We start from the raw sequence: 17,177 nt of genomic DNA, 5'->3' as shown, positions 1-17,177 counted from the left end.
AAACACACGCTCCTGCAACCGCTGCACCAGCTTCTGAGCCTCTGCTGGGAAAAGGGCCACATCCCCCAAGACATGAGGGACGCCTCCATTGTCACCCTCTACAAGAACAAGGGGGACCGCAGCGACTGTAACAACTATCGGGGCATCTCTCTGCTCAGCATCGTTGGGAAGGTGTTCGCCCGCGTCGCCCAGAAACGGCTTCAGCGCCTCGCCTCATGAGTCTACCCCGAATCGCAGTTTGGCTTCAGGGCTAAAAGATCCACAGTGGACATGATATTCTCCCTCCGCCAGCTTCAAGAGAAGTGCCGCGAGCAGCAAAGACCTCTGTTCATTGCCTTCGTTGACCTGACCAAAGCGTTCGACCTGGTCAGCCGGAGCGGGCTATTTCAAATACTGGAGAAGATAGGCTGTCCACCAAAACTGCTCACCGTTATCCGCTCCTTCCATCAAGACATGCAAAGCACAGTCCGCTTCAACGGCGCTACCTCCCAGCCATTCCCAGTCAGCAGTGGAGTGAAGCAGGGGTGCGTCCTTGCACCAACCCTATTTGGAATCTTCTTTTCCATCCTCCTCCAGTATGCCTTCCCCGACTGCGAAGAGGGGGTATACCTCCGCACACGGCAAGATGGTAGCCTCTTTAACATGGCAAGACTGCGCGCCAAGTCTAAAACCTACAACATCCTGGTAAGAGAACTACTGTTTGCAGACGATGCTGCCCTCACTTCCCATAGTGAGGCAGGACTCCAGCACTTGGTGAACAGACTCTCGCGTGCGTTCAGGGACTTCAGGCTCACGATCAGCCTAAAGAAGACAAATATACTAGCCCAGGGAACCACCGTCGCCCCCTCCATCACCATCGAGGACACGCAGCTGCAAAATGTCGACTCCTTCACCTATCTAGGCTCAACCGTCACATGTGCAACAACACTCGACGCCGAGATCAGCTCGAGGATCGCCAAGGCTGCCGGTGTGATGGCGAAGCTGTCGAAACGCATCTGGGAAAACAGCCTTCTCAGTGCAAAAACCAAGTTTATGGTGTACGAGGCCTGCGTCCTCTCCACCTTACTCTACGGCAGTGAGTCATGGACCACCTACGCTAGGCAGGAACGGCGACTTAACACCTTTCATCGACGTGCCCTCCGGCGGCTGCTGCGCATCAGGTGGCAGGACCGGATTCCAAACACCGCAGTCCTCCAACAAGCCGGCCTCCTAAGCATCCAATGCACCTTGATGAAGAGGAGGCTCCGCTGGATCGGCCATACCTTCCGCATGGACCCCCACCGGCTGCCGCGGGAAATCCTCTATGGCGAGCTGCTTGAGGGACGCCGGAGTGTGGCCCGGCCCCTGCTGCGCTACAAGGACACTGCCAAACGTGACCTAAAGGCGGTCCGGGTGGATCCCAACAGATGGGAGAGTGCAGCAGCAGACCGAGCCACCTGGCGCAACACCATCCGCACAGGGGTCGCCGAGGCTGCGGCGGAGGAGCAGGACCGGGCCTCACAGAAGCGGGCAGCGAGAAAGTGCCGCGCAGCTGCTCCACGCACCACCCCACCATCCTCAACATTAATCTGCGTGAAATGCCAGCGGGAATGCCACTCAAGAATAAGGCTCTTCAGCCACTCGCGCTCATGCGTCCAGTACAGGACCTAATCCCCCCCTACGCGTCGACCATCGCCTTTCGAGACGAGGATGCTATATGTAGAAATTTCTCGAATTTCGAAAAACTTCTGGATGTTTTGGCATAACAGGTTATTGTGTGCTTTGTACATTAATTGGGCGATTTTAAAGTCCACCAGGTCCTAAAATTTCATCGTATTTAATTTGATAAATAGAGGATTTGTGGGTTCCGTATATTTTGATCTATTAATAATTCGAATTGCTTTTTTTTTGTAGTTTGAGAATAGGGAGTGTGTTTGTTTTGCAGGCATTTCCCCATATTTCCACACAGTAGGTCATATATGGTAATAATAATGAAGTGTATAACGTGTACAAAGAGCTCTTATTTAGCACTTCCTTGGTTTTGTAGAGGATCCCTACGGTTTTGGCTATTTCTCTTTTTAGGTTATCGATATGTGGCTTCCAACATAGTTTTGAGTCTATTACTAATCCGATAAACTATAATTTTAACTTGGTGTTTGAAGACACAGGCATAATTGAAAAGCAGAGTCACGAGAATAATGAATATTTCTTTGAGAATCAATATTTCACCATGGTTTTCTCGATTTTCACACACATTGTCCAGGTTGTTGTATATTTTGTATTTGCTTTTATTTGTTTCACTCTGCTATCTGCAGCTTCCTGAGCATTGCAAATAAGAAAGTTCAGTGGCCTAAACTGGAAATAAATCAATAAACAAATAAGCCCTGTATTTTATGCGGAACTTAAAAGATGAAAATAGAAGTGAATAAATGTGTTGCAAGGATGAGGCGATATCGACAGCAATATAGTAGGGGCAGTCGACAGCATGAAAAGTTCCTTTGAAAATTTCTAAGTACTTAAAGGTGAAATATTTTGAATGTGAAATTGTTGCAAGTCAAGATATGAATGGGGAGCAGGTCTGTTTGTTGGGATTCTTGATGTGACTGAGACACAGTCATGTTGCGTCAATAAAAGTAATGATGGTTTGAAAAAGTAAAGTTACATTTGTGGCCATGTATCAACACATTTAGACTTCAGACTTTTAGTCGGCTACATTTACGTATTGTTTTTGCTGTCAAAATGAGCACTGGGAACAGGGCATGGCTGACAAACTCAAGCATGCCAATTATAAGAGAGAAGACAATTCAGCCGGATGAGTTACATACCAAGCAAACGATCATAATTGCCGTCACTGCGACAAGGTCACATTCCAGTTCTGACACTGTGGAGGACTCAAGATGAGAGGTGCATCATCATTTATGAGCTAAATGTCTCTGAGCGTCTTTAAATAACAGTAAGTTGCCATTCTGTTGTGGAGAATTCCTCCTACAAACAACAAAAGCAAATCCACTGACCTTTCTTTATTTCCAATGATTAAGATTAAATAAATGAACTAATTCAACAACTCTGATCTGAATCATCAATTAATTTAACAACTCCTGTTATTCGCAATTTAATTTGCACAGAGCACATCTACCACTGACTTCCCATGTCTTTTCAGCAATGGCTTTTTGAGACTTTTCATGGCACATTGCAGCAACAAGTCATTTAAAGTGTCACTCACGACTGTTTGCGCCTTACCAAGGGGCGAGACAAATTTGCCAATGACAAGAGCTTTATGGAAGATGAAGAAAAGAGATGATAGTAAACCCTGAAATACAAAAACACTGCACAAGCTTGGTAATGTCTCACTGAGTCCAACGTCTCCTGGCAAACTATATCACGTACAAGTGGCGGACTCAAGAGTGAGGAGGAGACGGCGGGATAGGAGCAAAGTTAGGAGCACCTAATTGTCCAGGTTGTTGCGTATTTTGTATTTGATTTTATTTGTATCAACACATTTAGACTTCAGACTTTTAGTCGGCTACATTTACGTATTGTTTTTGCCGTCAAAATGAGCACTGGGAACAGGGCATGGCTGACAAACTCAAGCATGCTAATAATCAGAGAGAAGACAAGTCAGTCGGATGAGTTACATACCAAGCAAACGATCATAATTGCCGTCACTGCGACAAGGTCACATTCCAGCTCTTTCAACTGGAGGACTCGAGATGAGAGGTGCGTCATCATTTATGAGCTAAATGTCCCTGAGCGTCTTTAAATAACAGTAATTAGTCATTCTGTTGTGGAGAATTCCTCCTACAAACAACAAAAGCAAATCCAAGGACCTTTCTTTATTTTCATTGATTAAGATGAAATAAATGATCTGAATCATCAATTAATTTAACAACTCCTCTTATTCGCAATTTAATTTGCAGAGAGCACATCTACCACTGACTTTCCGTATTTTTTTCCAGCAATGGCTTTTTGAGACTTTTCATGGCACATTGCAGCAACAAGTCATTTAAAGTGTCACTCACGACTGTTTGCGCCTTACCAAGGGGCGAGACAAATTTGCCAATGACAAGATCTTTATGGAAGATGAAGAAAAGAGATGATGGTAAACCCTGAAATACAAAAAACACCGCACAAGCTTGGTAATGTCTCACTGAGTCCAACGTCTCCTGGCAAACTATATCACGTACAAGTGGCGGACTCAAGAGTGAGGAGGAGACGGCGGGATAGGAGCAAAGTTAGTGTTTAATGACAGCAATGTGGAACATGTGACCAGGTTCGAAGAAGTCGCAAAAGTGGCAGTGAGTTGACTGAGTTGTGGGTGAGGCTGGGAAGCAGGTGATGAGGGAGAGGTGATCGATCAATGATCTGATCGATCCTTGGGGTTGGCGGCAAAAGACTCGTGGAGATCACGTAGAGCGAGGATGGATGGGAGGCACTGGTAAGAAGACCAAAGAGAGTGAAACACGGCAAAAACAAAACATGACAAACCTACAAACACTGATGGCGGCCAACATACCACTCTGGAGGTGGGAATCATCTGGTGACTGCTCGCAGATCAGAAGAGGTTTTAAACTGAGCTGATCGGCTGCAGGTGTGAGAGTGAGTGCCTTCCAGAAGTTGACCCGCCAGCCAGAAACAAGGAAACAAATGACAAGCAGGAACATTCCACAGGAACTTGTCAAAAATCAAAGGGAAGAAGCTCAAAAGAAACACAGTCGGAAAAATAAGACAAGTCCGTGCATAACCATCAAGGCATTGAAGGTCCCGGACAGTCTGGAGAGCTCGGATCTCCGCCTTGGCACACATCCATGATGCACACATACGGGTTTGTGTCCGTACAGAGTTCATCCTGCCATAGCGCGTCTGTAAGAAATAGTAAAACTAAATAAGTAAAACAGCACTGTGTTCTAACCAACATTGAATCAAAGGGTATTTTGTCTACCTGTTGTTTCAATCAGCACACAAGAACCAGTGTCATTGGGCTCCAGATCATCCGTATCAAAGTTAAGGAAATCCTGAATAGATCCATCAGTCCATATGAAGTCATTATCCTGAAAGACAAAATCGCAGTTGAATGACTCTCATAACCATTGATGGTTTTGCATGGACTGTCTGTTTGTCACAATCAATCTTGATCATTAAAATCATATCGTGTCATCATTACACACATGTTTGAAGTTGAACTAGATTTATGAGTGCGTAGAAAAACACCAGGTGGTTGGTGGTTCCAAAACAAAAAAAAGTGAGGATTTATCGGAAAAGGAAAGCGGATTGGATTTATTCAAAAAGTTGGAACATGTACACATTGTGGATATTGACATATGTCAACCTCGAGGTGGAACTAGATATATTTGAGTGTTTTGCCCTTTCATGATCATCTACTGTTTTCATCTGGGTGCCAAGATAGAGTCAAGAGGAGACACTCATTTTCTTGAAATCAAAAATACTCATAATTCACAAGTGACAGGATTCAATCTGAACATTTGTACTGTTTAAGGCCCGCGGCGCATGATCTGGCCCACAAAAGCAAATCAAACATCCAATCAGCTTCAATGATGCTTGCTAAAGTCTGTACCAACATTTCAAATGATCATATCGAATAAATAATTTCGATATGATTTTTTTGCCTTCTTTATATGGTTTCAGTCAGAAGGGCCCTCCAAGGGAAATGGTAACTAAAATGTGGCCCCTGGCAAAAATGGTTTTGACACCCCTGGGTGAAAGTCATACCACAATTGCATCGTGGAGTCCAATCCAGGCTTGTGTTCCACCACCATCTTCAATCAGTTGAACGACTATTTCATTTTCCAGATCATTGTGAATGGAGACCAGATTTCCACCATTATCAATGCAGTCCGCCTGATAGAGAAAGAGAATGCAAAGTTGATTCCACTTAGTCAGATCCATCAGAAAACAATTGGCAGCCGAATGGATCACTGATTAAACAAGAACTATATCACAACTTCTGTGTAAAAGTTTTCCGTACATCAGCAGCTACAAAGGTCGCTGCAGTAGCTTCGTACATGTAACAGTGACAGTCCAACTGAGTCCAGCCTGAAGGACATTTAATATCTGCAACACAATAAGTGTTTTAAAGAGAACATGAGACAGGTCAAAAAAAAATCTGAGGTCAGTGTTGCAGAAATTCTGAAATTGTTTATTTGAAAATTATCACGGTGTCACAGCTACCAACTTTTCCAATGACCCAAAGGTAAAGGCCACTGCAAAAAAAGCACAAAGGTAAAATCAGACCAAGAACAATGAAGACACCAAAGCATAAAACATCATAAATCGTTTATGTTGTGTTTTCTTTCGTGACTGAGTAAAAATTTCACTTACGACTCCATTCAACAGTGTATTGATGCCGCAAAGGAGGAACAACGAACGAACAGCAAATGCCATCTGCAATGATAGAAAAATATAGACTATTTCTAACAATAAATATCTGTTCAAACAGAACATGAGAAACAAAAACACAGTGAAAAATGAAAAAGTCACATGACATTGAGTTTCAAAATTAGGATGGAAAATTGGGTGACTTCACCTTCGCAGTTGAGGTCCTTGATACTGAGAAAGAAGGCGAGCAGCTTTATAAGTTTGCTTGACGGGTCTTGGAATGTAGAATGTGTAGGTTGTGTCAACGTCACATGAAAAGAAGTCTCATAACAGGGAAATGGCTTTGAGCGGGTAACCAAACCCAAAGAAAGTTCTTCACTGTTTTTCTGTCTTGACAGGTTTGTGACTGACAACATGGGTCGGACTAAGAAATGCACACTTAATATTTTCATATCAACGTTGTAAATTAAGATACTGTATTTCTTTTTCTCTTCTATTGTGAGGACCAACCCACAATTTTCATGGAAAATATTTGTTGTCTTATATAATTTTTATTATAAGAATGATGATGATGATGATGATGATGATGATGATGATTATTGGCTGGCAACCAGTACAGGGTGTCCCTCCCTTCTGCCTGAAGACAGTTATTATTATTAATGTCCTGTCCATATGTAATATACAAGTATATATCTATATATATGCCTTCTCGGCAGCATGGGTATACCAGCACTGTTTTTGACTGGGAGGAATGTCGGCACCATTTGACTGTCGTTGCTGGACAGTCCGGGGCGCTTGTGTCTTGCGCCTGTAATGGGCAGCATTTTTCACAGTCCCGCTTTGTTCAGCGAAGAGATCGGTGCTTTTGAACGGTCTGCGGCTGGATGGATGTAAGGCTTGAGGAGCCGACGATGAGAAGAAAGGAGCGTTAGCGCGGAGCGCCGATGCGGATTTGGAACTGGGAGTCGCGGCTTGGAGTTTGAAGCGGATTACGTGGGACAGGAGAAGTGAACTCATCTCTTTTCGTCAATGGATGCTACAGCTTCGTGTTTGCTTTCAAAACTTAGCTTGTAGCAGACGTGTGCACACTTTCAGCATGACGTCTCCGATCCACTGGTGAAAGGACACTTTGATCCTCTCCTCTTTCATCTATCACTGCTTCAGACAACAAAGTGTATGCAGAAAAGTGGTGAAGATTGCGCGACTGTCTGTGTCCTATGTGTCGTGTTGTGTTGTGTTATTTTTGTTATTTTGACTTCAAACTGGCGCCGCGAGTGTGGCTGCCTTTCCAGCAGCTCCTATATTTTGTTGTTGTACTTCTTCCTTTCATAACTCTGCTGCTGTGAATTGGGAATTTCTCCATTGCGAGACTAATAAAGGTTTTCTTATCTTATCTTATCTTATATTTCCCATTTTGTTTTTACATTTACAGGAACTACTCATATATCACCACCAAGAAGGCTGGAGATACCAAGTCGCCTCCAGGAAGAAGCAACATCTATTATGATACAAGAAACCAGGCGGCCCAGTCGTCCAGTGGTTAGCGCATCGACCTCACGGTGCGGAGGTGCAGGGTGAGATTCCAGCTCCGGGCCTCCCTGTGTGGAGTTTGCATGTTCTCCCAGGGCCTGCATGGGTTTTCTCCAGGTACTCTGGTTTCCTCCCACATTCCAAAAACATGCATGGCAGGCTGATTGAACACTCTAAATTGTCCCGCTGGTGTGAGTGTGAGGGCGGATGGTTGTTCGTCTCTGTGTGCCTTGCGGTTGGCTGGCAACCGGTTCAGGGTGTCCGAAGACCCTTGTGAGGATAAATCGGACCAGAAAATTGATGGATGCATACAAGAAACCTTGCTTTACGCAAAATGTTTGGGATTGTTTGGAAACACATTCTTCTCAAGAATGCTCCAGGTTTATGTGAAATCCTTGACATTTGTTTGAACAGACGATTGATTTCTCGACAGCAGTTAAATTTTTGGACAGATTCTCCAAAGACCATCTTTTATTCGATAACATTTTGATTTAATTTTATTTTATTCTGTATTTAATACCAGTTTCGTCAGAATAAAAGTGATGAGACATTTGACAAATTTTCACAGAGACTGTTTATGTACACTAAGTAGAGTACAAAACTGAACCGAAGACTGATCCTTGTGGCACACCTTTAGCGACCTCAAGAAAAATGGAGCCCGATTCAGCCACTTGTACAAACTCGGATCTGCTGGACAGATCGTTAAAAGAAAAAAAAAAATCAAGCATTCGTTTGATTGGTAATACCATATTAATTAAAAACCTGCGTCCAACCCTGCCAAATGCTTTACTTTGTCAAGATAGTGTGGCATGGCTCAGGTGGACAAGTGGTTGGCTCCCAACTTGAAGGTTGTGGTTTTGCTCCTCAAAACTTGAAAACATTTTGAAGTGCTTTTGAATGAGACAACAAATTCCCAATTGTTCCTGATCCTGTATCATCAGTATAGGTAAACAAGGAGATGGTGTTCAAGTGCTTTGAATACCTCAAAGGTACAACAGCACGATACAGGTGGAATCCTGTTTAATTCGCAGTGACTGATCAATAAAAAACTGACCATTTTGGGGGTTTTTTTCACTCAAGGAACTTGATAAAAACATTTAAAACCCTAAATCTTCACTTCAACACTGATTTGTCCATCCATCCATCCATCCATCCATCATCTACCGCTTATCCGGGGCCGGGTCGCGGGGGCAACAGCTTTAGCAGGGAAGCCCAGACTTCCCTCTCCCTAGCTACTTCTTCCAGCTCTCCCCGGGGGATCCCGAGTCGTTCCCAGGCAAGCTGGGTGACATAGTCTCTCCAGCGTGTCCTGGGTCTTCCTCGGGGTCTCCTCCTGGTGGGACATGACCGGAACACCTCACCGGGGAGGCGCTCAGGAGGCATCCGAATCAGATGCCCAAGCCACCTCATCTGGCTCCTCTCGATGTGGAGGAGAAGCGGCTCGACTCTGAGCCTCTCCCGGATGACCGAGCTTCTCACCCTATCTCTAAGGGAGAGCCCGGACACCCTGCGGAGAAAACTCATTTCAGCCGCTTGTATCCGGGATCTCGTTCTTTCGGTCACGACCCATAGCTCGTGACCATAGGTGAGGGCTGGGACGTAGATCGACCGGTAAATTGAGAGCTTCGCCCTTTGGCTCAGCTCCTTCTTCACCACGACAGACCGATACAACGTCCGCATCACAGCAGACGCTGCACCGATCCGCCTGTCGATCTCCCGCTCCCTCCTACCCCCACTCGTGAACAAGACCCCAAGATACTTGAACTCCTCCACTTGGGGTAAGATCTCCTCCCCGACCCGGAGGGGGCACTCCACCCTTTTCCGACTGAGGACCATGGTTTCAGATTTGGAGGTGCTGATTTTCATCCCAACCGCTTCACACTCGGCTGCGAAACGGTCCAGTGAGAGTTGGAGAGCCCCGTTTGAAGGAGCCAACAGCACCACATCATCTGCAAAAAGCAGGGATGTAATACTGAGGCCCCCAAAACGGACCCCCTCAACGCTTCGGCTGCGCCTAGAAATTCTGTCCATAAAGGTTATGAACAGAATCGGCGACAAAGGGCAGCCTTGGCGGAGTCCTACCCTCACTGGAAACGATTCCGACTTACTGCCGGCAATGCGAACCAAACTCTGACATCGGTGGTATAGTGACCGAACAGCCCGTATCAGGGGGTTCGGTACCCCACACCCACGAAGCACCCCCCACAGAACTCCCCGAGGGACACGGTCAAACGCCTTCTCCAAGTCCACAAAACACATGTAGACTGGTTGGGCGAATTCCCACATACCCTCAAGGACCCTGCTAAGGGTGTAGAGCTGGTCCACTGTTCCACGGCCGGGACGAAAACCACACTGCTCCTCCTCAATCTGAGGCTCGACTTCCTGACGGACCCTCCTCTCCAGCACCCCTGAATAGACCTTACCAGGGAGGCTGAGGAGTGTGATCCCTCTGTAGTTGGAACACACCCTCCGGTCCCCCTTTTTAAAAAGAGGGACTACCACCCCGGTCTGCCAATCCAGAGGCACTCTCCCCGTTGACCACGCGATGTTGCAGAAGCGTGTCAACCAGGACAGCCCCACAACATCCAGAGCCTTGAGGAACTCCGGGCGGATCTCATCCACCCCCGGGGCCTTGCCACCGAGGAGCTTTTTAACCACATCGGTGACTTCAACCACAGAGATAGGAGAGCCCACCTCAGAGTCCCCAGGCTCTGCTTCCTCAAAGGAAGGCGTGTTGGTGGAGTTGAGGAGGTCTTCGAAGTACTCTGCCCACCGGTTCACAACGTCCCGAGTCGAAGTCAGCAGCGCCCCATCCCCACTGTACACAGCGTTAGTGGTGCACTGCTTCCCCCTCCTGAGACGTCGGATGGTGGACCAGAATTTCCTCGAAGCCGTCCGGAAGTCGGCTTCCATGGCCTCACCGAACTCTTCCCACGCTCGGGTTTTTGCCTCGGTGACCACCGAAGCCGCGGTCCGCTTGGCCAGTCGATACCCGTCAGCTGCCTCTGGGGTCCCACAGGCCATAAAGGCTCGATAGGACTCCTTCTTCAGCTTGACGGCATCCCTTACTGCCGGTGTCCACCAGCGAGTACGAGGATTGCCGCCACGACAGGCACCAACCACCTTACGGCCACAACTCAGATTGGCCGCCTCAACAATAGAGGCACGGAACATGGTCCACTCGGACTCAATGTCCCCCGTCTCCCCCGGAACATGGGAAAAGCTCTGTCGGAGGTGGGAGTTGAAACTCCTTCTCACAGGGGATACACTGATTTGTTAATTGTATTTATTTAAGCTTGATCACACCCTTTTTCTCAAGGCAAGCACATGTGCATTTTTCCAAACTTTGGAAACTGCATTACGATGAAAGAGTAACTGACATTGTTTATCAAGTCGAGTTGATCAGCTGTCTCGTTTGGCAAATTCTGTACAACGCTCACAGGAAGACACAGGCATAATTGAAAAGTAGAGTCACCAGAATAATGAATATTTCTTTGAGAATCAACATTTCACCATGGTAAATTTCTCCCTTTTCACCTAATTGTCCAGGTTGTTGCGTATTTTGTATTTGATTTTATTTGTATCAACACATTTAGACTTCAGACTTTTAGTCGGCTACATTTACGTATTGTTTTTGCCGTCAAAATGAGCACTGGGAACAGGGCATGGCTGACAAACTCAAGCATGCTAATAATCAGAGAGAAGACAAGTCAGTCGGATGAGTTACATACCAAGCAAACGATCATAATTGCCGTCACTGCGACAAGGTCACATTCCAGCTCTTTCAACTGTGGAGGACTCGAGATGAGAGGTGCGTCATCATTTATGAGCTAAATGTCCCTGAGCGTCTTTAAATAACAGTAATTAGTCATTCTGTTGTGGAGAATTCCTCCTACAAACAACAAAAGCAAATCCAAGGACCTTTCTTTATTTTCATTGATTAAGATGAAATAAATGAACTGAATCATCAATTAATTTAACAACTCCTCTTATTCGCAATTTAATTTGCAGAGAGCACATCTACCACTGACTTTCCGTATTTTTTTCCAGCAATGGCTTTTTGAGACTTTTCATGGCACATTGCAGCAACAAGTCATTTAAAGTGTCACTCACGACTGTTTGCGCCTTACCAAGGGGCGAGACAAATTTGCCAATGACAAGATCTTTATGGAAGATGAAGAAAAGAGATGATGGTAAACCCTGAAATACAAAAAACACCGCACAAGCTTGGTAATGTCTCACTGAGTCCAACGTCTCCTGGCAAACTATATCACGTACAAGTGGCGGACTCAAGAGTGAGGAGGAGACGGCGGGATAGGAGCAAAGTTAGTGTTTAATGACAGCAATGTGGAACATGTGACCAGGTTCGAAGAAGTCGCAAAAGTGGCAGTGAGTTGACTGAGTTGTGGGTGAGGCTGGGAAGCAGGTGATGAGGGAGAGGTGATCGATCAATGATCTGATCGATCCTTGGGGTTGGCGGCAAAAGACTCGTGGAGATCACGTAGAGCGAGGATGGATGGGAGGCACTGGTAAGAAGACCAAAGAGAGTGAAACACGGCAAAAACAAAACATGACAAACCTACAAACACTGATGGCGGCCAACATACCACTCTGGAGGTGGGAATCATCTGGTGACTGCTCGCAGATCAGAAGAGGTTTTAAACTGAGCTGATCGGCTGCAGGTGTGAGAGTGAGTGCCTTCCAGAAGTTGACCCGCCAGCCAGAAACAAGGAAACAAATGACAAGCAGGAACATTCCACAGGAACTTGTCAAAAATCAAAGGGAAGAAGCTCAAAAGAAACACAGTCGGAAAAATAAGACAAGTCCGTGCATAACCATCAAGGCATTGAAGGTCCCGGACAGTCTGGAGAGCTCGGATCTCCGCCTTGGCACACATCCATGATGCACACATACGGGTTTGTGTCCGTACAGAGTTCATCCTGCCATAGCGCGTCTGTAAGAAATAGTAAAACTAAATAAGTAAAACAGCACTGTGTTCTAACCAACATTGAATCAAAGGGTATTTTGTCTACCTGTTGTTTCAATCAGCACACAAGAACCAGTGTCATTGGGCTCCAGATCATCCGTATCAAAGTTAAGGAAATCCTGAATAGATCCATCAGTCCATATGAAGTCATTATCCTGAAAGACAAAATCGCAGTTGAATGACTCTCATAACCATTGATGGTTTTGCATGGACTGTCTGTTTGTCACAATCAATCTTGATCATTAAAATCATATCGTGTCATCATTACACACATGTTTGAAGTTGAACTAGATTTATGAGTGCGTAGAAAAACACCAGGTGGTTGGTGGTTCCAAAACAAAAAAAAGTGAGGATTTATCGGAAAAGGAAAGCGGATTGGATTTATTCAAAAAGTTGGAACATGTACACATTGTGGATATTGACATATGTCAACCTCGAGGTGGAACTAGATATATTTGAGTGTTTTGCCCTTTCATGATCATCTACTGTTTTCATCTGGGTGCCAAGATAGAGTCAAGAGGAGACACTCATTTTCTTGAAATCAAAAATACTCATAATTCACAAGTGACAGGATTCAATCTGAACATGTGTACTGTTTAAGGCCCGCGGCGCATGATCTGGCCCACAAAAGCAAATCAAACATCCAATCAGCTTCAATGATGCTTGCTAAAGTCTGTACCAACATTTCAAATGATCATATCAAATAAATAATTTCGATATGATCAATTTATTTATTCGATATGATCAATTGAAAGTATTTTCGAGTTACCAACCCCGGTTGAATAAACCCTTTTTTTGCCTTCTTTATATGGTTTCAGTCAGAAGGGCCCTCCAAGGGAAATGGTAACTAAAATGTGGCCCCTGGCAAAAATGGTTTTGACACCCCTGGGTGAAAGTCATACCACAATTGCATCGTGGAGTCCAATCCAGGCTTGTGTTCCACCACCATCTTCAATCAGTTGAACGACGATTTCATTTTCCAGATCATTGTGAATGGAGACCAGATTTCCACCATTATCAATGCAGTCCGCCTGATAGAGAACGAGAATGCAAAGTTGATTCCACTTAGTCAGATCCATCAGAAAACAATTGGCAGCCGAATGGATCACTGATTAAACAAGAACTATATCACAACTTCTGTGTAAAAGTCTTCCGTACATCAGCAGCTACAAAGGTCGCTGCAGTAGCTTCGTACATGTAACAGTGACAGTCCAACTGAGTCCAGCCTGAAGGACATTTAATATCTGCAACACAATAAGTGTTTTAAAGAGAACATGAGACAGGTCAAAAAAAAATCTGAGGTCAGTGTTGCAGAAATTCTGAAATTGTTTATTTGAAAATTATCACGGTGTCACAGCTACCAACTTTTCCAATGACCCAAAGGTAAAGGCCACTGCAAAAAAAGCACAAAGGTAAAATCAGACCAAGAACAATGAAGACACCAAAGCATAAAACATCATAAATCGTTTATGTTGTGTTTTCTTTCGTGACTGAGTAAAAATTTCACTTACGACTCCATTCAACAGTGTATTGATGCCGCAAAGGAGGAACAACGAACGAACAGCAAATGCCATCTGCAATGATAGAAAAATATAGACTATTTCTAACAATAAATATCTGTTCAAACAGAACATGAGAAACAAAAACACAGTGAAAAATGAAAAAGTCACATGACATTGAGTTTCAAAATTAGGATGGAAAATTGGGTGACTTCACCTTCGCAGTTGAGGTCCTTGATACTGAGAAAGAAGGCGAGCAGCTTTATAAGTTTGCTTGACGGGTCTTGGAATGTAGAATGTGTAGGTTGTGTCAACGTCACATGAAAAGAAGTCTCATAACAGGGAAATGGCTTTGAGCGGGTAACCAAACCCAAAGAAAGTTCTTCACTGTTTTTCTGTCTTGACAGGTTTGTGACTGACAACATGGGTCGGACTAAGAAATGCACACTTAATATTTTCAGGTCAACGTTGTAAATTAAGATACTGTATTTCTTTTTCTCTTCTATTGCGAGGACCAACCCACAATTTTCATGGAAAATATTTGTTGTCTTATATAATTTTTATAATAAGAATGATGATGATGATGATGATGATTATTGGCTGGCAACCAGTTCAGGGTGTCCCTCCCTTCTGCCTGAAGACAGTTATTATTATTAATGTCCTGTCCATATGTAATATACAAGTATATATGTATATATATATGCCTTCTCGGCAGCACGGGTATACCAGCACTGTTTTTGACTGGGAGGAATGTCGGCACCATTTGACTGTCGTTGCTGGACAGTCCGGGGCGCTTGTGTCTTGCGCCTGTAATGGGCAGCATTTTTCACAGTCCACAGTCACAGTTGAACGGTCTGCGGCTGGATGGATGTAAGGTTTGAGGAGCCGATGATGAGAAGAAAGGAGCGTTAGCGCGGAGCGCCGATGCGGATTTGGAACTGGGAGTCGTGGGACAGGAGAAGTGAACTCATCTCTTTTCGTCAACGGATGCTACAGCTTCGTGTTTGCTTTCAAAACTTAGCTTGTAGCAGACGTGTGCACACTTTCAGCATGACGTCTCCGATCCACTGGTGAAAGGACACTTTGATCCTCTCCTCTTTCATCTATAACTGCTTCAGACAACAAAGTGTATGCAGAAAAGTGGTGAAGATTGCGCGACTGTCTGTGTCCTATGTGTCGTGTTGTGTTGTGTTATTTTTGTTATTTTGACTTCAAACTGGCGCCGCGAGTGTGGCTGCCTTTCCAGCAGCTCCTATATTTTGTTGTTGTACTTCTTCCTTTCATAACTCTGCTGCTGTGAATTGGGAATTTCTCCATTGCGAGACTAATAAAGGTTTTAGTATCTTATCTTATATTATATTTCCCATTTTGTTTTTACATTTACAGGAACTACTCATATATCACCACCAAGAAGGCTGGAGATACCAAGTCGCCTCCAGGAAGAAGCAACATCTATTATGATACAAGAAACCAGGCGGCCCAGTCGTCCAGTGGTTAGCGCATCGACCTCACGGTGCGGAGGTGCAGGGTGAGATTCCAGCTCCGGGCCTCCCTGTGTGGAGTTTGCATGTTCTCCCAGGGCCTGCATGGGTTTTCTCCAGGTACTCTGGTTTCCTCCCACATTCCAAAATTGTCCCTAGGTGTGAGTGTGAGGGCGGATGGTTGTTCGTCTCTGTGTGCCTTGCGGTTGGCTGGCAACCGGTTCAGGGTGTCCGAAGACCCTTGTGAGGATAAATCGGACCAGAAAATTGATGGATGGATACAAGAAACCTTGCTTTACGCAGAATGTTTGGGATTGTTTGGAAACACATTCTTCTCAAGAATGCTCCATGTTTATGTGAAATCCTTGACATTTGTTTGAACAGACGATTGATTTCTCGACAGCAGCTAAATTTTTGGACAGATTCTCCAAAGACCATCTTTTATTCGATAACATTTTGATTTAATTTGATTTTATTCTGTATTTAATACCAGTTTCGTCAGAATAAAAGTGATGAGACATTTGACAAATTTTCACAGAGACTGTTTATGTACACTAAGTAGAGAACAAAACTGAACCGAAGACTGATCCTTGTGGCACACCTTTAGCGACCTCAAGAAAAAAGGAGCCCGATTCAGCCACTTGTACAAACTCGGATCTGCTGGACAGATCGTTAAAAGAAAAAAAAATCAAGCATTCGTTTGATTGGTAATACCATATTAATTAAAAACCTGCGTCCAACCCTGCCAAATGCTTTACTTTGTCAAGATAGTGTGGCATGGCTCAGGTGGACAAGTGGTTGGCTCCCAACTTGAAGGTTGTGGTTTTGCTCCTCAAAACTTGAAAACATTTTGAAGTGCTTTTGAGTAAGACAACAAATTCCCAATTGTTCCTGATCCTGTATCATCAGTATAGGTAAACAAGGAGATGGTGTTCAAGTGCTTTGAATACCTCAAAGGTCCAACAGCACGATACAGGTGGAATCCTGTTTAATTCGCAGTGACTGATCAATAAAAAACTGACCATTTTGGGGTTTTTTTTCACTCAAGGAACTTGATAAAAACATTTAAAACCCTAAATCTTCACTTCAACACTGATTTGTTAATTGTATTTATTTAAGCTTGATCACACCCTTTTTCTCAAGGCAAGCACATGTGCATTTTTCCAAACTTTGGAAACTGCATTACGATGAAAGAGTAACTGACATTGTTTATCAAGTCGAGTTGATCAGCTGTCTCGTTTGGCAAATTCTGTACAACGCTCACAGGAAGACACAGGCATAATTGAAAAGTAGAGTCATCAGAATAATGAATATTTCTTTGAGAATCAACATTTCACCATGGTAAATTTCGCCCTTTTCACCTAATTG

General features: G+C 44.4%; 2 protein-coding genes and 1 long non-coding RNA gene across 3 annotated transcripts; 1 reads left to right on the top strand and 2 right to left on the bottom strand.

The window, feature by feature from the left end:
• Positions 1 to 1,113: 1,113 nt before the first annotated feature.
• Positions 1,114 to 3,743, top strand: LOC127597339 (uncharacterized). Its single transcript, XR_007961626.1, has 2 exons — positions 1,114 to 2,883; positions 3,697 to 3,743. It is a non-coding gene; the product is annotated as an uncharacterized LOC127597339 (long non-coding RNA).
• Positions 3,744 to 4,200: 457 nt separating this feature from the next.
• On the bottom strand, positions 4,201 to 6,378 carry LOC127597326 (ladderlectin-like). Its single transcript, XM_052060321.1, has 6 exons — positions 6,316 to 6,378; positions 6,170 to 6,197; positions 5,963 to 6,048; positions 5,707 to 5,835; positions 4,919 to 5,027; positions 4,201 to 4,839 (listed from the first exon to the last, which is right to left on the bottom strand). The coding sequence occupies exons 1-6, from the start codon at positions 6,376 to 6,378 to the stop codon at positions 4,724 to 4,726; spliced, it is 531 nt and encodes a 176-aa protein (XP_051916281.1). The 3' UTR covers positions 4,201 to 4,723.
• Positions 6,379 to 12,157: 5,779 nt separating this feature from the next.
• LOC127597325 (ladderlectin-like) lies at positions 12,158 to 14,403 on the bottom strand. The gene is made up of 7 exons (XM_052060320.1): positions 14,341 to 14,403; positions 14,195 to 14,222; positions 13,988 to 14,073; positions 13,732 to 13,860; positions 12,876 to 12,984; positions 12,450 to 12,796; positions 12,158 to 12,368 (listed from the first exon to the last, which is right to left on the bottom strand). Exons 1-6 carry the CDS (start codon positions 14,401 to 14,403, stop codon positions 12,681 to 12,683), a joined length of 531 nt encoding a protein of 176 aa, XP_051916280.1. The 3' UTR covers positions 12,158 to 12,368; positions 12,450 to 12,680.
• Between the last annotated feature and the right edge of the window lie 2,774 nt (positions 14,404 to 17,177).

This window comes from Hippocampus zosterae, chromosome 3 (genome assembly GCF_025434085.1).
Source record: "Hippocampus zosterae strain Florida chromosome 3, ASM2543408v3, whole genome shotgun sequence".
Taxonomy (NCBI): domain Eukaryota; kingdom Metazoa; phylum Chordata; class Actinopteri; order Syngnathiformes; family Syngnathidae; genus Hippocampus; species Hippocampus zosterae.
The sequence above is the reverse complement of the archived record's forward strand: the minus strand, read 5'-3'. Positions and strand labels throughout refer to the sequence as shown.

What these genes read in the sequence shown, in the direction of transcription:
- LOC127597326 (XM_052060321.1), bottom strand. Translation starts at nt 6,378, where the DNA reads ATGGCATTTGCTGTTCGTTCGTTGTTCCTCCTTTGCGGCATCAATACA. An exon ending in GACTCCACGATGCAATTGTG is followed by an intron (nt 5,028 to 5,706) that starts GTATGACTTTCA and finishes TTTGTCTTTCAG; the next exon opens with GATAATGACTTCATATGGAC. An exon ending in TGTGCTGATTGAAACAACAG is followed by an intron (nt 4,840 to 4,918) that starts GTAGACAAAATA and finishes TATTTCTTACAG; the next exon opens with ACGCGCTATGGCAGGATGAA.
- LOC127597325 (XM_052060320.1), bottom strand. Translation starts at nt 14,403, where the DNA reads ATGGCATTTGCTGTTCGTTCGTTGTTCCTCCTTTGCGGCATCAATACA. An exon ending in ACCTTTGGGTCATTGGAAAA is followed by an intron (nt 14,074 to 14,194) that starts GTTGGTAGCTGT and finishes ATTGTGTTGCAG; the next exon opens with ATATTAAATGTCCTTCAGGC. An exon ending in CGACCTTTGTAGCTGCTGAT is followed by an intron (nt 13,861 to 13,987) that starts GTACGGAAGACT and finishes GTTCTCTATCAG; the next exon opens with GCGGACTGCATTGATAATGG.